Consider the following 23490-nt stretch of genomic DNA (forward strand, 5'->3'; position numbering starts at 1 on the left):
CAATAAGAGGCCATTAAAATCCAATGTGGTAAGTCCTGTGAGCAAATAAATGGGATGTGATGGACTAGTGGCCAAACCCAATCCAGATGTTGGAAAGTCAGGTCCCATCCCTGAGGGCAGAGGCCAGCATTCCCTCAGTGTTGTTTGTCACCCTGTGGTTAAATGAGTCATGCAGTTTCACTGGGAAGACACATGCTTATTTGTTCTCTTTTATTGCTGTTGTTGTTAAGTTGCTCAGTTGTGTCCAGCTCTTTGTAACCCATGGACTGCAGCACACCAGGCTTCCTTGTCCTTCACCATCTCCCAGAATTTGCTCAAACTCAGAGTTGGTGATGCCATCCAACCATCTCATCTTCTGCCGTCCCCTTCTCCTGCCTTCAATCTTTCCTAGTATCAGGGTCTTTTCTGATGATTTGAAGAGAATTAGAGATACCTGGTTATAAGTCCTTGATGCTTTGATTAAGATTCTTAGTCAACTTGGGAAAATTGTTCACATGATAAATATTAGGCTGAATACAATCAGACCAACATTCCTGCCAGGTGTATGAGCACTCAGTCAGTTGTGTCTGGTTCTTTATGACCCCATGGACTGTAGCCCGCCAGCCTCCCTTGTCTGTGGAGTTTTCCAGGCCAAAATACTGGAGCGGTTGCTATTTCCTATTCCAGGGGATCTTCCCGACCCAGGGATCTAACCTACATTTCCTGTGTCTCCTGCATTGGTAGGCGAATCCTTTATCACTGCAACACCTGTGATGCCCTCTCCTGCTGGGAGATATTCCTAATTTACAGATGAGAAGACTGAGTTTCTGAGAGGTAGTGATTCACCAGTTCGTACAACTTGTAAGTGACAGAGCTATACCCAAATATGCAAGATTCTAAGGGAAGGTCATTAAACTAGTAAGATAAGTGCTACAGTGAGCAACTGTGAGGAAACCTATTTTAGCTAAAAAGCACCACATTGTTCCTGGGCTCTGAAGACTGCCTGATTTCAATATTAAAGTGGTGCAGCTGAAGACTGTAGCCTAAAGTGCGTGATGCTGGAGGAATCACCCTTTCCAAAGGAGTCCCACCTGCATACTACACAGACGTGCACCTGAAACTAGCTTTCTCTCTGTATTTAAGGGGCATAGGGCGCACAGGCTCTTGGGAAAGGAAGTGTAGGACCAGAAGAGTAGTCAGTAAGACTCCTAGCAGCACCATGTGGCTGCTGCTGCAATTTGTCTGGCTCTGTTTTCTCTTGTCTCTTGGTCTGAATAGCCAGTATGAGTCCGAGGTCCCTGAGTATCCTGACGAACTACGCTGTGGGCTAAGGAGCTTTCAATTCACCATAAACCTTCTCAGTCAGGAGATGGAGACTCCTCCTGCACTAGTAGCATGGGGTAAGTTTGAAGGCTGAGCTAGGCAATGGCATGTCTCCTCTACTGTGTAAAATTGGCCTCTGCTTTCTGTCTGAATGCCTCCCCACCTTTGCTAAACTCTGCTCCTTCTCTATAGAAGTAATCTGAAGCATAACTTCACCTCTAAACCTGATTTCCCTGTTGTTTCTCCTTTCTTGGCAGCTGCTCTTGAGTCTAAGGCAAAGCTGGCTGTCCCTTCCCAGCACTGGTGACGGGGATGACTGACCGTATGTGTTTTCTCCCCCATCCCCACTCCTAGATAACCATGGGCTGCCACACAGCCTGCAGAATGACTCTGACTGTGGCACCTGGGTCAGTGAGGGCCCTGGCAGCTCCCTGGTGGTGGAAGCCTCCTACAGTGGCTGCTATGCCACTGAGTGGGTAAGTATGACCTGTCCTTAGGAAGGCTGAGATGCCTGTGCCGCCATCCAGGCTGACTCCTTTGGCCTGTCTCTCCAGGACTCCTACTACATCATGACTGTTGGAATTGAAAGAGCAGATGTGAGTGGACCTGGAACGGTTATGGAGACAAAGCTATTCAAGTGTCCTGTGAATCTCCCAAGTAAGGGCTGGATACTTCTGGGTTCTGGGTGGTGTGGAGCTGCCTGAAGTGTGTCCTTGGGTATTTTTTACCCATTCTGTGCAGTGATACCAGGCACCCATCAAGAACTGTGTTCCAGCTCTTCACAGGCGACCCTAGGATAAACACCACCTGAACGATTACTCAGAGCTCAAGAACTGTGAGGGGTACTTCACATGTTACCTGTAATCCCAACCCAGCGCTATTGCTAGCCCCAGCAGGGAGCTTTCCAAGCACCCCTGACTGGTAGGTGGCAGAGCTGAGATTCAACCAAGAGTTATCCCAGGACCAGAGATCTCCCTCTTGAAGGGTCCAGAAGGAAGCTGACGTTATCAATGAGACTCAGCAAACACCTTCAAGAAGCAGACTGCATTGAGAATAGGGCTCAGTCCCTTCAGCTGGGGCTACTTGACTGCTTAGCTTGGTATTTAACTGGGTGATTAACAGGAAGGTACAATGCTAGCTCAACTCCAGTGAATCTTGCCTTGCCCCCCAAGAGCCCTACGTCAGTCATAAAGAGTCAAACTTCTGTTCTTAAACTGTTAACCATACTGTGCAGCATGTGAGATCTTGGATCCCAACCAGAGATCAAACCCAAAACCCCTGCAGTGGAAGCACACAGTCTTAACCACTGGACTCCAGAGAGGTCCCAAGACTTGAACCTACAATTCTTCACATCTGCATTGTTATGTGATAGCCCAGTGGAGCAATACTGATAAAATACATAATCATAGGCCCCGCTTACTGAACTGCATTCCAAAATGATGGTAATTTAGAGTACACTAAGATTTAAGTACTTTTGAAAGAACAGAAGGAAGAATTCTTCAATAAAGTCTCACTGCTTCTACCAATCTTGTTCGTATTTCCTCTTCCCAAGAGTACTCATTTCAGGGCACTCTTAGAAGGTAACCAAATAGTGAACTTTATAATCCAGACTTAATTTCTAGTATGTAAATATCTCTTCCAATCTCATGGCTATCTATGGGAACTTAATGTTTCTTAATGAAAATATCTTAAACACTAGAGTTTGTTACCTAGTTCAAGTTACTCTTCAATACCTATCCTAGATGTCACAAATGCTGGCTTTTGTGACTCTGTCCCAGTGTGGGACAGACTGCCGTGTGCTCCTTCACCCACCACTCAAGGAGACTGCGAACAGCTAGGCTGCTGCTACAACTCTGAAGAGGTCATTTCCTGTTACTACGGAAACACAGGTGAGTCGCTATATTTTTGAAATCAGCTAAAGAGTACCTGCAATTACCATTAACTAAACCCAAAGGAGGGTTTTCTCCTTCTCCCGCCATCCAGAAGGCAAATACTGAAAGATGACCAAAGGTTAATGTATAAGATAATACCTCCTTAGGACACTTGACCTTCAGTGACACAGCTTACTATAGTCTACCATTGCGTATTCTCCTAGAACCCAACAGAAAGCAAATAACATTCAATGAACTCAGGAAGCTAAGTCTATGTGCAGGATGCTAATTGATAGGAACTTAACCAGTTTCAAGAAATAGCCAATCTGGCGGTTGATTGTGTGTATAAAGAGCTTTATTTCAGAAGATGAGCCTTATTTCAAAAGAACACTGTCCCAGATCATGCTCCAAGTCTTTCTCATGTAAAAATGACCTTCATGAAACAAGATGCTACATAATTCTAAGCTCTTAATCCTAGCTGATGAGTGAAAACAGCAGGTATGGCTATCTTCATTCTACAGATGAAACTGATACAAGGAGGTTAAATACACAGTAAGTAGTGGAGGCAAGATTCAAACCCAAGTGCCCATCCAAAGCCCCAGTTAAACTCCGGATGGCTGAACCTGCCTCAAGGTCGTTAGCTGGAATGCCAGCTTTTCTAGCAGGCGAAGAGGAGGGTGGGGAATTTAAAATAATGAAACCATAATTTTAGACTCTTGTCTGGCTGCATCAATCACTTGAGGTGACCTGCCTTCAGCACAGTTGCTCTGGTGTTTCAGTGACCTCACACTGTACCCAAGATGGCCACTTCTCTATTGCTGTCTCCCGGAACATGACCTCGCCCCCACTGCTCTTGAATTCTCTACACTTGGCCTTCAGGAATGACAGTGAATGTAAACCTGTGATGGCAACACACACTTTTGTTCTGTTCCGGTTTCCATTTACTACCTGTGGTACTACAAAACAGGTGAGAAGAGCTGACCTTGGGCTCTGTTTAAGTTGGTCAGGAATGCCCTAGTGACTGGGGGAGAACTGGACTACCTTAGCTGTGAAAAATGGACCTGAACTTACTGCTTGTCATGTAGGATGATCTCTAAGACAGGGGCTTTCACTAGTGAGAAAGCAGAAACCTCTGCTGGATACTTGGCTGTCATCCCACCTGCCCACTAGTGAGGAGCTAGTCCCCATTACCAAGGTGTAGAAGAACAAATAACAGGTTCCTCCCACCACACTGCCCTGGGAAAGGACCAGGAAAATCAGCTGAGATAAGTGGTATTTCTGGTTTCCTCATTACTCAAAGCCTCTTCTTGTTCCTTTGCCCTGAAAGTAAGGTGAAGTGATAATTTCCCTGCTAGTCAATGGGCATCCTTTCTGAGTGCTGGATGAAAGCAAAATTGTGTGAAGCAGCATCTGGCTTGCAGGAGTGACAGGCATTCTTTACCTGCCCTTACAGATCACTGGGAAGCAGGCAGTATATGAAAATGAGCTAGTTGCAGCTCGGGATGTGAGAACTTGGAGCCGTGGTTCTATTACCCGAGACAGTATCTTCAGGTAAAGGTCTTAGTTAAGCTGACCTTGCTTGACCAGAATGCCTGAATTTCCTTCCATAAACAGGAGTTCTAGAGAAAACATTCATAAATGACCATAAACAACCATCTTCTTCCGCATGATGGCAGAATCTCTTTTGCCTTGACTATCCAATATCACAGACCATTATTTGATCTAGTAGCCCTGCATTATTGCCACCAACTTGATCTAAGCCTCAGACTCGACCTGACTTCAATTTCGTTTCACTGGGTCTTTGTTTCTCACTCTAGTCTCTTCCTTCTACCTTCAATATCTAAGCTGTAAATGAATCTTTTTAAAAACCTTAGCTAGTATACTTAAAGTTTTATCTTTTGTCTTCCAGAGTTTAAACTTTATGAACATAACTTGCAGGGTCCTCCATGAAACCGCTGCTACTTCTTGAGCCAAAACTTTCCCAATGTTCTCAATCCTTCCCTAAATGTTTCCTAACCCCAGATTGTGCTTCCATAGAGTATTTAATGGACCTCAGACTTCTTGCTTCCATGCATTACCCTTCTCTCCTCTACCTCTCAGTTACTGATTTTCATTTTCCCTTATCAAATTACCTGCAACATCTTCCCTGACTATCGCCTCCAGAGAACACACCTGTTTGTCATAGAACCATATCTATCTCTTAAAATCTATTGAAGTATAATTGATTTATAATGTTAATTTCTGCTGTACAAAGTGACTTCAGTTACACATCTTTTTCATATTGCCATTATGGTTTATGACAAGATATTAAATAGACTCCTGTCCTATACAGTAGGTCTTTGTTTATCAATTCAGTATATAATAGTCTGTGCTTCCCTGGTGGCCCAGTGTTATATCAAACTCTCTAACATGGATCTTGTTTACCTGTTGGTCTCCCCAGTGATAGCTTTCACAAGGCCAGAACCAAACTCCACTTGTTTATAAACTTGTTCTAACACCTGATACTTAAAAATGGTTCCTCCAAACCTTAAAGAGATGACATGGTCTACCCACTGAAGATAGTAGCTAAAATCTTTATTTTTCTGCAGGCTCCAAGTCCGTTGTAGCTACTCTGCAAGTAGCAGTGCTCTCCCAGTTAATGTCCAGGTTCTTACTCTCCCACCACCCCTTCCTGAGACCCAGCCTGGAAACCTCACTCTGGAACTTAAGATTGCCAAAGGTAAGACCCTCTTGGGTAGACTATCTGGCCTCCAGTTTAAGTCATCTTCTGGGCAGAAAGACCCTAACTTGGTAACAAGATATTATTCCTTTCAAAGGTGGTTTATGTGGGTGATGGTTTAATCCAAGCCACCTAGAGGTTCCAAGCTCTTTACTGCTTCAACTTGTTTTGGCCTGTTGCAGATAAACACTATCGCTCCTACTACATGGCTAGTGACTACCCAGTGGTGAAGCTGCTTCGGGATCCCATCTATGTGGAAGTCTCCATCCATCAGAGAACAGACCCCAGTCTCAAGCTGCGCCTGGACCAGTGTTGGGCGACACCCAGTGCAGATGCCCTGCTCCAGCCCCAGTGGCCCTTGCTGGTGAATGGGTGAGTGTCTTTCCTTCACCTGTGTTACAGTCCCTCCAAGAAGCCCATCTTGACTGCTGGATATCCTTGCTTAGGTGCCCCTACACAGGAGACAACTATCAGACAAAACTGATCCCTGTCTGGGAAGCCTCAGACCTGCTGTTTCCTTCTCACTACCAGCGCTTCAGCATTTCCACCTTCAGTTTTGTGGACTCAGTGGCAAAGCAGGCCCTCAAGGGACCGGTATGGTGCTGCCTCCTGTGCTCTTCAGCTGGGCTCTAAACCCCCCCAGCTCAGTGTTTCCACACAGGGCCACCTCAGCTGAAAAGTGGCACCGTAACACTGGCTTTTGGTATTGCCTCAGACATCAAGGGATGCCTGTGGCATGTGTGACATGAGTCAGCCAGAGTCTGGTATCTTAGTGCTTCTGTGATGTCAGTTTGGATTATGAATTTTCTGATAATTCTTTGACTTCTTCCTGGGGTAGATAAAGCAGGTTTGAAGACTTAGGATGTGCTAGACCATGATCCCAATTCTTCTGGCTCCCAGGTTTATCTGCACTGCAGTGCATCGATCTGCCAGCCTGCCGGGACTCCATCCTGTGTGACACCCTGTCCTGCCAGACGTGAGTATCCAACCTATCTACTATGCCAGAGGCCAAATTGAAGTGTTACTGGGAATCCAGTGCTAACCTTTGTCTGTGGCACATGAATCAAACTGAAGATTCATCGAATTAACAAGGCTTCTTTAAGTACTTTCATGATGCAATAGAATAGAAATATAACTAGTCTTCTAGAATTCCAAGCCTTCTAAATATTTCAGGATTAATAGCTTATATTTTCAGCTTAGTTTTTCCCCTTATAAATTTTTACTTAGCAGGGAGTCAAGTGCGTTCACAGCCTATAATCTAATAAAACACTTCTGTGGTATCAGATATAAATGTAGACTTTTATACTTAGATGGCAGGTCTGGCAACATGGCCTCAAGACTTATAGATGGCATAGGATTGCAGACTTTGTATGTGTTAATTGGTCAGGCCCTGTGCCCATACAGTCATATTCCACCTGATCCCACAACACTTACCTGGCTCCTGAATTAATTGGGAGTCATGATTCTTAATGATCCCTGGGTTGGGAAAATCCCCTGGAGGAGGTCTTAGCAAACCACTCCAGTATTCTAGCCTGGAGAATCCACATGGACACAGGAGCCTGGTGGACTACATGGGGGTCACAATGAGCTGGACACGACTGAGCGACTAAGCACAGCCCAGCGCGACCCCTGAAGGTTTAAGCCTGTTCTGGTAGAAAAGACCTCATACTACTTTTCAAAACTATCAATTAGTAAACTAAATACTCAACATCTAACTGCAATGATTATTTATATATATAATTTTGAGAAGTATAGAGACCCTACAATTAGCAATAGAAGTAGGATTCAAACAGAGCTTTGCTGTTACTATTACCAGGTACCTTTATATCATAGGGTCTCAGTATTAAGACATTACTATTCAAGTACCTGTATTTAGGAAGGGTGACAGTTTGGGGATAGTCTAAAATCATAATTTCTCAAACCGCTAGCGTTAATACAAATGAGCAAGTCTGAGACTTTGTGTCTAATGCATTAAGGTTTTTCTTGGAGAAAAACTTAGCGGAGCAGAGCTATCTGACAAGGGACCTAGCCCTGTTTTAGTACTCCACAACCACTCACATGTACAAAACTAACAAATCCTTAACTCGTCTCTCCAACAGGAAGAAGAAGCTCTGACATCCATTTTCAGAACAACACTGCTAGCATTTCTAGCAAGGGTCCCTTGATTCTACTCCAAGCCATTCAAGACTCTTCAGAAAAGCTCCACAAATACTCAAGTGAGTGGAAGGAGAATGATATCTGAACCACTGGTCAAACCAGAACTACTTGCGCATCCCTACTTCTTAATTCTTACTGGTTTAGTCAATATGAACCTCAAAAGGAATTACCTAGCTATTTTCCCCCTATAGCTCAAGACTAGCAGTCTTTATTAGGATGTAATATCACTCAGCTTCAGCATACTAACCTATGTTTCCATCCTGCAGGGTCTCCTGTAGACTCTCAAGCTTTCTGGGTGGCTGGCCTATCTGGAGTCTTAATCGTTGGAGCCTTGTTCATGTCCTACCTGGCCATTAGGAAATGGAGATGAGTTGCTCAGACCAAATGTGTTAATAAAACCAGATTGCACTACTAGTCTCCTCAGCTCCTCATTTGACCAGTAATTTCTTTAGACTAGTTCATCTCCTATTGGCCTCCCCTCCTTCCAACTTGTAATCTTCAGCTCTTCCATCTTCTGAATAGAACATTTCAGTAGAATTTCCAAGTTGGCTAACAACTCAAGCAGAACCTACAAAAATAAATATCTCAGGCTTAGCAGACATATTTACAAGCTCATGAGGTGTAAAACAGAACTCTTCCAGAAAATCAAACTAAGGAAGAACTAGTTTAGAGCTAGTCATGAATCTCCTAGACCATTGGTATTCTGACTTCAGTGTGCATCAGGGTCAAAAGAGAGCAGGTATAATCAGATTACCATCCCCACTCCCAGACTGTGACATCTTCAAAGAAGTTTAAAGACTATTTGTCTTGCCTGTTGTGCCTTAAAATCTCCCTAAACTGCAGTGGCCTAACATTAATCATTAAGTTGGTCTGGGCTGAGGCTTATGAAATTGCATTTGTAACCATTCCTCAGGTGATACTTAACTTTCTATTCAAGCACCACACTTCAAAAACTAATGTCTAGGACAATGCCTAAAAAGCGGCATCTGATCATGGATTGATCAATTGGAAGTATCTTGCTCAGAAGAGGGTTGGTTTGAGCTAGAACCAACAAGTAATTTCCCAGTTTATTTCCTAAGACTAATAGAACAAGACAGGGGGAGAATGAATTATTGTGAGTTCTTTATGTAAACATCCTACCCAAAGAACTCCAACTCAGCAGTCCCCAAACTGTTTTTAATTGGGGGATAATTGCTTTACAGTGTTGTGTTGGTCTCTGCCATACATCAACGTGAATTAGCCGTAGGTGTACATCTGTCCCCTCCCTTCCAGCCCCCACCCCATCCCGCCCCTCTCGGTTGTCACAGAACACCGGTTTGCGCTCCCTGTGTCATACAGCACATCCCCTCTGGCTGTCTACTTTACATGCGGCAGCGTATGTTCCAATGCTACTCATTTTCTCCCACCTTGTCCTTACCCCATTGTGTCCCCAAGTTTCCATTTTGTCTCTTGCTGCCCTGCAAACAGATTCATCAGTACCATTTTTCCAGATTCTGTATATAAAAATACAACATTTTCTTTTTGACTTCACTCTGTGTTTAGTTCAGTAACTCAGTTGTGTCTGATTCTTTGTGACCCCATGGATTGCAGCATACCAGGCTTCCCTCTCCATTACCAACTCCCAGGGCTTACTCAAACGTATGCCCATCAAGTCAGTGATACCATCCAACCATCTCATCCTCTGTCATCCCCTTCTCTTTCCTTCAGTCTTTCCCAGCATCAGGGTCTTTTCCAATGAGTCAGTTCTTCGCATAAGGTAGTCAAAGTACTGGAGCTCCAGCTTCAGCATCAATCCTTCCAGTGAATATTCAGGGTTGATTTTCTTTAGAGTTGACTGGCTTGATCTCCCTGAAATCCAAGGGACTCTCAAGAGTCTTCTCCAACACCACAGTTCAAAAGCATCAATTCACTGGCGCTCAGCTTTCTTTATAGTCCAACTATCACATCCATACATGACTACTGAAAAAACCATAGCTTTGACTAGATGGACCTTTGTTGGCAAAGTAATGTCTCTGCTTTTTAATATGCTGTCTAGGTTGGTCATAACTTTTCTTCCAAGGAGCAAGCATCTTTTAATTTCATGGCTGCAGTCACCATCTGCAGTGATTTTGAAGCCCACACAGGCTCTATATCTTTAACCTTTTTGGTACCAGAGACCATTTCAATGAAAGACAATTTTCCTACAGACTGGCATCAGAGGATTGTTTTGAGATGATTCAAGTGCATTATGTTTATTGTGCACTTTATTTGTTACATCAGTTCCAACTCACATCACCAGGTATTAGATCCTAGAGGTTGAGGATCCCTGCTATAACTAACACTGCTGGCCAAAGTCTGTGTATCTCCTCTCTTCCCAGAAGGAGGCTCTGAAAGTATGCCTCAATTAAATAAGATGCCACCATTTATCTTCCTGGAGCAACTTCCAGGTCTTTTTGAAATATGTTGTTGATGAGCATCGGAGTTGTTTCTAGCCTGGGGTGGTTGGTAATAAAGCTTCTATGAACATTGGGGAGTTCATCTTTCATTGTGCTATCTTTTTGCCTTTTCATTCTGTTCATGGGGTTCTCAAGGCAAGAATACTGAAGTGGTTTGCCATTTGCTTCTCCAGTGGACACCTTTCGTCAGAAGAGGTGGCAAGAATACACAGAAGAACTATACAAAAAGATCTTCATGATCCAGATAATCATGGTGTGATCACTCACCTAGAGCCAGACATCCTGGAATGTGAAGTCAAGTGAGCCTCAGGAAGCATCACTACAAAGCTAGTGGAGGTAATGGAATTCCAGTTGGGCTATTTTAAATCCTAAAAGATGATGCTGTGAAAGTGCTGCACTCAATATGCCAGCAAATTTGGAAAACTCAGCAGTAGCCATAAGACTGGAAAACGTCAGTTTTCTTTCCAATCCCAAATGAAGGGTTAATGCGGCCACAATAGGGAAAGTGGAGATGTGCTGCTTGCAAACAAGATGTTCTGCCAAGGAGACGGACACAGCCTTGAGACTGATGGTCCCTTGCAAATAAGGGAACATTCCCTTCTTGTGATAAGGGCTCTGGACAGACTCTGCAGAAGGCTGGAATTTCACTCCCCTTTGCTGGACGATAACATGTATGCACCTGCGCTGTACTGAAAAGGCTTATTCATGCAGTCTGGAATTCTGCCTAGGCGGGCTTTATAATAATAAAGCCCAAATAGTTTGGGCAGTTCTGTTCTGTTCCTCCGGCCGGAGTGTGTGTGTGTGTGGTCTGTCTCGTGTATCTTGTTCTGTGTCATTTCACTTGTAATCTCCAACACCAAAGAAAGCCAGTGCCAAAGAATGTTCAAACTACTGCACAGTTGCAATCATCTCACATGCTAGTAAAGTAATGCTCAAAATTCTCCAAGCCAGGCGTCAACAATACATGACCATGAACTTCCTGATGTTCAAGCTGGTTCTAGAAAAAGCAGAGGAACCAGAGATCAAATTGCCAATATCCACTGGATTATCAAAAAAGCAAGAGAGTTCCAGAAAAACATCTATTTTTGCTTTATTGATTATGTCAAAGCCTTTGACTGTGTGGATCACAACAAACTGTGGAAAATTCTGAAAGAGCTGGGAATACCAGACCACCTGACCTGCCTCTTAAGAAACCTGTATGAGGATCAGGAAGCAAGAGTTAGAACTGAACATGGAACAACAGACTCGTTCCAAATTGGGAAAGGAATAGATCAAGGCTGTATATTGTCACCCTGCTTATTTAACTTATATGCAGAGTACATCATGAGAAATGCTGGGTGGGAAGAAGCACAAGCTGGAATCATGACTGCCAGGAGAAATATCAATAATCTCAGATATGCAGATGACACCACCCTTATGGCAGAAAGTGAAGAACTAAAGAGCCTCTTGATGAAAGTGAAAGAGGAGAGTGAAAAAGTTGGCGTAAAGCTCAACATTCAGAAAACGAAGATCATGGCATCTGGTCCCATCACTTCATGACAAATAGATGGGGAAACAGTGGAAACAGCATCAGACTTTATTTTTTTGGGCTCCAAAATCACTGCAGATGGTGACTGCAGCCATGAAATTAAAAGAGAGTTGCTCCTTGGAAGAAAAGCTGTGACCAACATAGACAGCATATTAAAAAGCAGAGATATTACTTTCCCAACAAAGGTCTGTCTCGTCAAGGCTATGGTTTTTCCTGTGGTCATGTATGGACGTGAGAAATAAGTAATAAAGAAAGCTTAATGCTGAAGAACTGATGCTTTTGAACTGTGGTGTTAGAGAAGACTCTTGAGAGTCCCTTGGACTGCAAGGAGATCCAACCAGTCCATCCTAAAGGAGACCATTCCTGGGTGTTCATTGTAAGGACTGTTGAGGCTGAAACTCCAATACTTTGTCCACCTGATGCGAAGAGCTGACTCATTTGAAAAGACCCTGATGCTGGGAAAGATTGAAGATGGGAGAAGAAGTGGATGACAGAGGATGAGATGGTTGGATAGCATCACCGACTGGTTGAGCATGAGTTTGAGTTAACTCCGGGAGTTGGTGATGGACAGGGAGACCTGGTGTGCTGCAGCCCATGGGGTTACACAGAGTCGGACACGACTCAGCAGCTGAACTGAACTGATGAACATTGGCAGCCAGCCTCCTTCTTGTGTACAACAACCTTGTGCCATATCCTGCTTGCAATCAGAATGGTCTTGAATTACAATTACCATGCTAAGCATGATGGTATTGCTGGCACTGGGTTATAAGAGATGTCACAGCTTCTGCCTTGGATCACTTGCTCTGGACAAGCTAGCTGTTATGCCACAGTAAGGATACAGAAGCTGCCCTGTGGAGAGGGTCTGAGGCTCCCTGGTTAACAGCCATGTCAACAGCCATGTGAATCTCCAGTGGTAGTCCACATCTAATCAAAACCTTAGGAAAGACTGCACCAGAACCACCCAGCTGAACCATTTCTGAATACCTGGTCCACCACAGCTGACAAAAGATGAATGTTGTTATGCCATCACAGTTTGGGATTTTAAGATAACTAAGACCAAGTCTTTAAACTTCTTAGATGTCCATCTAGTCAAGGCTATGGTTTTTCCTGTGGTCATGTATGGATGTGAGAGTTGGACTGTGAAGAAGGCTGAGCGCTGAAGAATTGATGCTTTTGAACTGTGGTGTTGGAGAAGACTCTTGAAGGTCCCTTGGACTTCAAGGAGATCCAAACAGTCCATTCTGAAGGAGATCAACCCTGGGATTTCTTTGGAAGGAATGATGCTAAAGCTGAAGCTCCAGTACTTTGGCCACCTCACGCAAAGAGTTGACTCATTGGAAAAGACTCTGATGCTGGGAGGGATTGGGGGCAGGAGGAGAAGGATTCGACCGAGGATGAGATGGCTGGATGGCATCACTGACTCAATGGACGTGAGTCTGAGTGAACTCCGGGATATGGTGATGGACAGGGAGGCCTGGCGTGCTGCAATTCATGGGGTCACAAAGAGTTGGACACGACTGAGTGACTGAACTGAAGACAAAGTCTTTAAACTTCTTAGATGTCATGTCATCTCTTGAATACCAAGGAGTAGAAGTACTCAAAGCATGTTAACTTTATAAGCAACTGCCAAAGTATTTATAAGTATTTATAAGCAACATTTTCCAAAGTATTTCTAATGTCTTTACATTCTTACTAGGTTTGTAAAGAGTTCTCATAATTCTAAATCCCTTAAGGATAGGCTTAAGATTCCCTCTCAACTTCTTGTTGGGAGGAAAAACTCAGGTATTGGCTCCTCCTTAGCTTTTACCTACTTCAACCTATGGGGGCCCAGAGCTGTCTCACTTCCCCTCTGTCATCGCTCTAGTTTCTAACACTGCAAGTTTAACTGCATGTTTTGTTAAGACTGTTTCCTCCTCTTCAGCGTTTGCAAGCTGAGGGGTGGGGGGTTACTGCTTGTGTCTAAATGGCCAGCAAGCAAGGGAGCTTTTAAGCCAATGAGATATACTAGAATTCACAAAAATCACACGGCTGAGAGACAAAATTAATATGTTCAGTCATACGGATGAAAATCTACTAGTCATCAATCATTTAGAGACTAAAGAAGTATCAAGTTTCCTTCATTTTCCAGGGGGACAGTTTTCTTAGGGTGAGTCTAAGAAAACCCAAAGCAGCTGGCAGCAGGCTAAAAACAATATCTTGACATCAGTCCCATAAATTGAAACATGATTTTATGTTCCTGTATCAAGCAGCATTTAACAGGAGGCTTCCTGTGTGCTGTTTTGGACCTATCATGAATCCTCTGTTCCTTATTAATTCCTGAATATTCAGGGGTGGTAAACCATTCCCAGGGCTGAGAAATGCATGCATTTCCTTTGTTAGTTTTTCCATACAGTGATAAGTAACTATTTACAACCCTCTTCCTTTTTATGAACCATATGGTAAAAGTGATTATTTACAACCCACTGTTTTTGATATGGATTGCCTTATGTTTCCTTGATAATTTGTAAGTCTGAACTTTTGATCTTTATCTTTGCTGAAAATAGCTACCTTGTAAGACAGTATATATACCCACACTGTTGAATAAAACACCCTTGTTCCATCAGAGCTTGGGTGCCTGTGTCTTTCTTTCTTTCTTTCTCTCTCTCTCTCTCCCCAGCTAATTATCTGGAGCATAGAAACCCATCGTGCCTACTTCCTGCCCGGGCTTCTAAGACCCTCTCGAGAAGGTGCACTGTGCCTTTACCCCCTCAAGAGGGTGCCCAGTGCCTTCATGAGTGACACAAGCTCTGTGTCAAGAGCTTTATTGGTTTTCTGCTTAAACTGAAGAATATCAGCCTCTTTCTCTCTCTCTTTTACTTTCTTATCATCGACTCTGGACCACCAGGTTCTGGTCCATTAAAGGACCTCAACATTCATGTTCTCAATATTCAGTGAAATAAGCTCCCTTTCATACTAGGAATTGACAGTAGAGGACTCTATTTTAGCAAACAGGAAACTTATGGATGTGGCCTGGGAACAGGAGAAGCAATAGGAAACCAGAAGTTCGATATCACAGTAGCTATTCAGGTGGAATACTATGATTTTTAATAGACAATCTCAGCCTTCTGCTACTTCCATCTTCACCTGGAATATTTAGAACAGAAACAGCATGACTGTTTGCCAGACATTTAATCTCTACAGATTCAACCATCTCACTTCTGAAATAAGGACTAAATTATTTCGTTCTACCTTTAAATTATTCATTCTTAGAATATTCTTAATCTCCAGTAATTTTCGGTTGGTCCTTATTCCTAGCTCTTCCTTGGAAATTCTACTTCCCTGATTCCTTGCTCAGAATTTTCATGCTGTGAGCTGGTGATGTGCTTTTGTGTTTTAGACCATAGCATACTTCTGTCTTCAGAAAGCTAAAACTTAGCTTTTATTTAATATTAATAAAAGTCTCTACATGCCTTACTGCAATAGCCATCGGCCAGAGGGAGCAGAAATTAAGTAGTTCTGCCACTTACCAACTTCTCACTTTTTCCAAGAAGTATTGCTTTTTCACCCTTGCTAATATGAGACTGAGGACATTGCCACAGAAAAATAAATCACCTTCAAGCACACCCCAGTAGCCCAGTTCAGGTGTTGAAAAGTGTCCAAATCAAGTGAAGGCTCTCATTTTAAGCAAAGTGGTTAGGAAGGGAGGGGGCAGAGGAGAAAGGACTGCCTATATGAAGATTTATGGCTGTAAAATAAATAGGTTTCCATGAAACTGGATAAAAAATATTATACGTACAGAATTTTGTCTTTTCATCTCAGTAAAGAGTTAGATCATACTAGCTGCTTCTTCTGGAGAAGGCAGTGGCACCCCACTCCAGTACTCTTGCCTGGAAAATCCCATGGATGGAGGAGCCTGGTAGGCTGCAGTCCATGGGGTCACTAAGAGTCGGACATGACTGAGTGACTTCACTTTCACTTTTCACTTTCATGCATTGGAGAAGGAAATGGCAACCCACTCCAGTGTTCTTGCCTGGAAAATCCCAGGGATGGGGGAGCCTGGTGGGCTGCCATCTATGGGGTCACACAGAGTCAGACACGACTGAAGCTACTTAGCAGCAGCTGCTGCTTCTTCGAGCATACCAAGTGTTCTTATTATGTACCTGGTCAGTTAACTTGTCCCCTCATAGCATAGAATTGCTGCTGTCTCAGAAGGCTGAATTTGTTTTACATGTGTCAGAAAAACCTAGGAGGTTAGTTTCAAATAAGGCATCGGCTTTTTACCCTTGGCCTTATTGTCCTCTGTGGGGTAATGGTAGGGATTAGGGGACAAGGAGTGGATGGAGGAAAATGAGAGAGGTGCCAGCCTAGGGAGAGAGACCCATGTGTCCACCAGACACTGATTCCTCACCATGGTGAAGGTGTACATGAGAAGCAGTCCTGAGACTGAGGAGGTGGTTGTTGGGAGGTCTGGTTCCTGTTGCCAGTGGCCTTCAGGGCTGGTTGTGCTACCTAAACTTCATCAAATTCAGACTTTCATCCAAAAAATTCCCTTGTCCTTGTCCAGGACAAAAGCCCTGGCACAGACCAGGAACTGAATGAATCACACCAAACTATGTCATAATTTAACCAGATTTAAAGGAGTCTTGAAAATTCCCAGAAATTGGGTGGCCAGATATTAACGAGAACACACTGATCTCCCGGCACAAAAATCCTGGCCTGGCAGGCCTTTTAGGGCATGCAGACTGTCTGCCTCTTCAGCAGCCCCTGGTGGTTCACAGAAATGTCAAAAGCTTCATGATAACTAAGGACTGTCCCTTTGCACATACTTAAATGTCTTTATTTTATAATAATTAGGAAAGCCACAGACTTCAGATTTCTCATTAAAACACTCACAACTCTTTTCTCCCCTTGAGGAAAAGTACTTAAGCAAGAAATAAAACTGCCACAACAAAACAAAAACACAAATCCAGTGGAAACTGTATCATGCTTTTCTCTTCAGAATCCTAGCCTTCATTTCTCATAGTTTAACAGCTTTCAGTTCAGTTCAGTCGCTCAGTCGTGTCCGACTCTTTGCGACCCTATGAATCACAGCATGCTAGGCCTCCCTGTCCATCACCAACTCCTGGAGTTCACCCAAACCCATGTCCATCGAGTCAGTGATGCCATCCAGCTATCTCATCCTCTGTCATCCCGTTTTCCTCCTGCCCCCAATCCCTCCCAGCATCAGAGTCTTTTCCAATGAGTCAATGCTTCACATGAGGCGGCCAAAGTATTGGAATTCCAGCTCAGCATCAGTCCTTACAATGAATACCCAAGACTGATCTCCTTTAGGATGGACTGGTTGGATCTCCTTGCAGTCCAAGGGACTCTCAAGAGTCTTCTCTAACACCATAGTTCAAAAGCGTCAATTCTTCAGCGCTCAGCTTTCTTTATAGTCCAACTCTCACATCCATACATGACCACTGGAAAAAGCATAGCCTTAATTAGATGGACCTTTGTTGGCAAAGTAATATCTCTGCTTTTTAATATGCTATCTAGGTTGATCATAACTTTCCTTCCAAAGAGTGTCTTTTAATTTCATGGTGGCAATAAACATCTGCAGTGATTTTGGAGCCCCCCAAAATAAAGTCTGACCCTGTTTCCACTGTTTCCCCATCTATTTCCCATGAAGTGATGGGACCAGATGCCATGATCTTAGCATCATTTTTCAGGATTTGAAATAGCTCAACTGGAATTCCATCACCTCCACTAGCTTTAGTGACATATAATTCACATTAAATTCACCCATTTAAATTGTATAATTATTCAGTGGTTTTTTTTTCTGGATAGTCAGAGTTATGCAACTATCACTACACTCAATTTTAGGACATTTTCTTCATCATCCTCAAAGAAACCCTATTAGAAGTCACTGCCAATTCCCATTTCTCCCCAGTCCCTGACATCCACTATCTATCTCTGTAGATCTGCCTGATTTGGAGCATCTCACATAAATGAAAGCATATAATATGTGGGCTTTTGTGAGTCACTTATTTCATTGCATGATACTTTCAAGATCATTTATGCTATGAGGTGTGTCTGTACTTCAGTCTTTTTTAGGGTTGGATAATCACGATGGTGTAATCACTCACCTAGAGCCAGACATCCTGGAATATGAAGTCAAGTGGGCCTTAGGAAGCATCACTATGAACAAAGCTAGTGGAGGTGATGGAATACCAGTTGAGCTATTTCAAATCCTGAAAGATGATGCTGTGAAAGTGCTGCACTCAATATGCCAGCACATTTGGAAAACTCAGCAGTGGCCACAGAATTGGAAAAGGTCAGTTTTCATTCCAATCCCAAAGAAAGGCAATGTCAAAGAATGCTCAAACTACCGCACAATTGCACTCATCTCACACGCTAGTAATGTAATGCTCAAAATTCTCCAAGCAAGGCTTCAGCAATACATGAACCATGAGCTTCCAGATGTTCAAGCTGGTTTTAGGAAAGGCAGAAGAACCAAAGATCAAATTGCCAACATCCACTGGATCATCAAAAACACAAGAGGTTTTCAGAAAAACATCTATTTCTGCTTTATTGACTGTGCCAAAGCCTTTTGACTATGTGGATCACAATAAACTGTAGAAAATTCTGAAAGAGATGGAAATACCAGACCACCTGACCTGCCTCTTGAGAAACCTATATGCAGGTCAGAAAGCAACAGTTAGTACTGGACATGGAACAACAGACTGGTTCCAAATAGGAAAAGGAGTAGGTCAAGGCTGTATATTGTCACCCTGCTTATTTAACTTATATGCAGAGTACATCATGAGAAACACTGGGATGGAGGAAGCACAAGCTGGTATCAAGACTGCCAGGAGAAATATCAATAACCTCAGATGTGGTGATGACACCACCGTTATGGCAGAAAGTGAAGAAAACTAAAAAGCCTCTTGATGAAAGTGAAAGAGGAGTGTGAAAAAGTTGGCGTAAAGCTCAACATTCAGAAAACGAAGATCATGGCATCCGGTCCCATCACTTCATGGGAAATAGATGGGGAAACAGTGGAAACAGTGGCAGACTTTATTTTGGGGGGCTCCAAAATCACTGCAGATGGTGACTGCATCCGTGAAATTAAAAGACACTTACTCCTTGGAAGGAAAGTTATGACCAACATAGACAGCATATTTAAAAGCAGAAACATTGCTTTGCCAACAAAGATCCATCTAGTCAAGGCTATGGTTTTTCCAGTGGTCATGTATGCATGTGAGAGTTGGACTATAAAGAAAGCTGAGTACTGAAGAATTGATGCTTTTGAACTGTGGTGTTGGAGAAGACTCTTGAGAGTCCCTTGGACTGCAAGGAGATCCAACCAGTCCATCCTAAAGGAGATCAGTCCTGGGTATTCATTGTAAGTACTGATGTTGAAGCTGAAACTCCAATACTTTGTCCATCTGATGCGAAGAGCTGACTCATTGGAAAGGACCCTGATGCTGGGAAAGATTGAGGGCAGGAGGAGAAGGGAACAACAGAGGATGAGATGGTTGGTTGGCATCACTGACTTGATGGACATGGGTTTGGGTGAACTCCAGGAGTTGGTGACGTACAGGGAGGACTGGAGTGCTGTGTTTCATGGGGTTGCAAAGAATTGGACAGGACTGAGTGACTGAACTGAACTGAATGTCCCATTGTTACTTTTTGTGTGTCCATTTATCATGGGCATTTGGGTTGTTTCTACCTTTGACTATTAAGAATAATGCTGCTATAAAGTTGTATACAAGTCATTGTATGAAAATATGTTTCTCTCTAGGTTATAGACCCAGGAGTAGAATTTCTGGGTCATGCAGTAACTTTATGTTTAAAATTTTGAGAAATTTTGGAACCACTTTTTAAATTGTTCCACCATTTTACATTCCCACCAACAATGTATAAGTGTCCCAATTTCTCTGCATCTTCACCAACACTTACTATTTGCCTTTTTGTCTCATATTGCAAAGTAAGATGAAAATGATTTTTAAACATGAAAAAGGGGAAAATAAAGGCACCCATAGTTCTACAGTAAAAATATTAATATGTATGACCAAATTAGAAAAAATTCAATGTGTGTAGCAAAGCACAAATAAAAGTTACTCCCATTTCCATTCCCAGTCACTCTTCCTGTAAGTGAGTGTGTCAAGCCAGAAGAAACAAGCCTTGTGTGTACATGGTATACTTTTTATTTGGTATCAGTTTGATTTTGTTGGTATTGTTCAGGCACTTAGTAATGCCTGACTCTTTGAAACCCCATATAGTGCAACACACCAGGGCTCCCTGTCCTGCACCATCTCCCGGAGCTTGCTCAAACTCATGTCCATTGAGTTGGTGATGTCAGCCGCTTCTCCTCCTGCCTTCAATGTTTCCCAGCATCAGGGTCTTTTCTAATGAGTGGACTCTTTGCATCAGGTGGCAAAAGTATTGGAACTTCAGCTTTAGCATCAGTACTTCAAATGAATATTCAGGAATGATTTCCTTTGGGATTGACTGGTTTGATCTCCTTGCAGTCCAAGGGACTCTCAATAGTCTTCTCTAACACAACACTTCAAAAGCATCAATTCTCCAGTGCTCAGCTTTCTTTATGGTTGAAGTCTCGAATCCATACATGACTACTGCAAAAACCATAGCTTTGACTAGATGGACCTTTGTTGGCAAAGTAATGTCTCTGCTTTTTAATACGCTATCTGGCTTTTCTTCCAAGGAGGAAGCATCTTTGAATTTCAAGGCTTCAGTCACCATATGCAGTGGTTTTGGAGCCCCCCAAAATAAAGTCTCTCTGTTTCCATTGTTTCCCCATCTATTTGCCATAAAGTGATGGGACTGGATGCCATGATCTTAGTTTACTGATCTTAGTTTACTGAATGCTGAGATTTAAGCCAACTTTTTCACCCTCCTCTTTCACTTTCATCAAGAGGCTCTTTAGTTCTTCTTCGCTTTCTGCCATAAGGGGCGTGCCTTCTGCATATTTGAAGTTATTGATATTTCTCCTAGCAATCTTGATTCCAGTGTGTGCTTCATCCATATGGCATTTCCCATGATGTACTCTGCATATAAGTTAAATAAGCAGGGTGACAATATACAGCCTTGACATACTCCTTTCACAATTTGGAACCAGTCTGTTGTTCCATGTCCAGTTCTAACTGTTGTTTCTTGACCTGCATACAGCTTTATCAGGAGGTAGGTAAGGTGGTCTGGCATTCCCATCTCTTTAAGAATTTTCCACTGTTTGTTGTAATGGACACAGTCAACCAGGACTTTCCTGGTGGCTCAGACGGTAAAGCGTCTGCCTACAATGCAGGAGATGCAGGTTCAATCCATGGGTCGGGAAGATCCCCTGAAGAAGGAAATGGAATCCACTCCAGTACTCTTGACTGGAAAATCCCATGGACGGAGGAGCATGGTGGGCTACAGTCCCTGGGGTCACAGAGTCAGACACAACTGAGTGTTTTCTGGAACTGTCTTGCTTTTTCAAGGATGCAATGGATGTTGGCAATTTGATCTCTGATGCCTCTGCCTTTTTGAAATCCAGCTTGAATATCTGGAATTTCACAGTTCATGTACTGTAGAACCTTGCTTGGAGAATTTTAAGCATTACTTTGCAAGCTTGTGACATGATTGCAATTGTGCAGTAGTTTGAACATTCTCTAGCATTGCCTTTCTTTGGAATTGGAATGAAAACTGACCATTTCCAGTCCTGTGGCCACTTCTGAGTTTTCCAAATTTGCTGGCATATGGAGTGCAGCACTTTCACAGCATCATCTTTTAGGATTTGAAATAGCTCAACTGGAATTCCATCACCTCACTAGCTTTGTTCATAGTGATGCTTCTGAAGACTTACTTGACTTCACATTCCAGGATGTCAGGCTCTAGGTCAGTGATTACACCATCGTGGTTTTCTGCATCATAAAGATCTTTTTTGTACAGTTCTTCTATGTATTATTGCCACCTCTTCTTAATATCTTCTGCTTCTGTTAGGTCCATACCACTTCTGTCCTTTATTGTGCCCATCTTTGCAAGAAATATTCCCTTGGTATCTCTAATTTTCTTGAAGAGATCTCTAGTCTTTCCCATTCTATTGTTTTCCTCTATTTCTTTGCATTGATCACTAAGGAAGGCTTTCTTATCTCTCTGCATTATTCTTTAGAACCCTGTACTCAAATGGGTATATCATTCCTTTTCTCCTTTGGCTTTAGCTTCTCTTCTTTTCTCAGCTATTTGTAAGGCCTCCTCAGACAATTATTTTGCCTTTTTGCATTTCTTTTTCTTGGGGATGATCTTGATCCCTGCCTCCTATACAGTGTCACAAACCTCCATCCATAATTCTTCAGGCATTCTGTCTATCAGATCGAATCCCTTGAATCTATTTGTCACTTCCACTGTATAATCCTAAGGAATTTGATTTAGTTCATACCTGAATGATATAGTGATTTTCCCTACTTTCTTCAATTTAAGTCTGAATTTGGCAATAAGGAGTTGGTTATCAGGGCCACAGTCAGTTCCCAGTCTTGTTTTTACTGACTGTATAGAGCTTCTCCATCTTTGGCTGCAAAGAATATGATCAATCTGATTTTGGTGTTGGCCATCTGGTGATGTCCATGTGTAGAGTCTTTTCTTGTGTTGTTGGAAGAGAGTGTTTGCTATGACCAATGTGTTCTCTTGGCAAAACTCTGTTAACCTTTGCCCTGCTTCATTTTGTACTCCAAGGCCAAACTTGCCTGTTACTCCAGGTGTATCTTGACTTCCTATTTTTGAATTTCAGTCCCTTATAATGAAAAGGACATTTTGGGGGGTGTTGGTTCTAGATGGTTTTGTAAGTCTTCATAGAACCATTCAACTTTAGCTTCTTCAGCATTCCTGGTCGGGGCATAGATTGGATTTCTGTGATATTGAATGGTTTGCCTTAGAAACAGAGATCATTCTGTCATTTTTGAGATTGCACCCAAGAACTGCATTTCAGACTTTTGTTGACTATGAGGGCTACTCCCATTTCTTCTAAAGGATTCTTACCCACAGTAGTAGATATAATGGTCATCTGAGTTAAATTCACCCATTCCAGTCCATTTTAGTTCACTGATTACTAAAATGTCAATGTTCACTCTTGCTCTCTCCTGTTTGACCACTTCCTATTTACCTTGATTCATGGACCTAACATTCCGGGTTCCTATGCAATATTGCTTTTTACAGCATCAGACTTTACTTCCATCACCAGTCTCATCCACAGCTGGGCATTGTTTTTGCTTTGGCTCTGTGTCTTCATTCTTTCTGGAGTTATTTCTCCACTCTTCTCCAGCAGCATATTGGGCACCTACTAACCTGGGGAGTTCATCTTTCAGTGTCCTATATTTTTGCCTTTTATACTGTTCATGGGGTTCTCAGTGCAAGAATACTTAAGTGGGTTGCCATTCCCTTCTCTAGTGGGCCACATTTTGTCAGAACTCTCCACCCTGTGAATCTTTCTGGGCAAAGTAATGTCTGTGCTTTTTAATACAC

General features: G+C 42.8%; 1 protein-coding gene across 1 annotated transcript; it reads left to right on the forward strand.

Moving 5' to 3' along the window:
• Positions 1 to 1198: 1198 nt before the first annotated feature.
• On the forward strand, positions 1199 to 8419 carry ZP4 (zona pellucida glycoprotein 4). The gene is made up of 12 exons (XM_068983019.1): positions 1199 to 1379; positions 1657 to 1778; positions 1857 to 1965; positions 3045 to 3191; positions 3953 to 4140; positions 4627 to 4724; positions 5762 to 5892; positions 6075 to 6264; positions 6339 to 6486; positions 6793 to 6868; positions 7992 to 8108; positions 8316 to 8419. Exons 1-12 carry the CDS (start codon positions 1199 to 1201, stop codon positions 8417 to 8419), a joined length of 1611 nt encoding a protein of 536 aa, XP_068839120.1.
• Positions 8420 to 23490: the final 15071 nt, after the last annotated feature.

Source organism: Capricornis sumatraensis, chromosome 10, assembly GCF_032405125.1.
Source record: "Capricornis sumatraensis isolate serow.1 chromosome 10, serow.2, whole genome shotgun sequence".
Classification (NCBI taxonomy): Eukaryota; Metazoa; Chordata; class Mammalia; order Artiodactyla; family Bovidae; genus Capricornis; species Capricornis sumatraensis.

Bases quoted from the DNA above. Each gene is read 5' to 3' on its own strand.
- ZP4 (XM_068983019.1), top strand. From the start codon at position 1,199: ATGTGGCTGCTGCTGCAATTTGTCTGGCTCTGTTTTCTCTTGTCTCTT. The intron at 4,141-4,626 runs GTGAGAAGAGCT...CTGCCCTTACAG, and splicing joins CCTGTGGTACTACAAAACAG to ATCACTGGGAAGCAGGCAGT. The intron at 8,109-8,315 runs GTGAGTGGAAGG...TCCATCCTGCAG, and splicing joins AAAGCTCCACAAATACTCAA to GGTCTCCTGTAGACTCTCAA.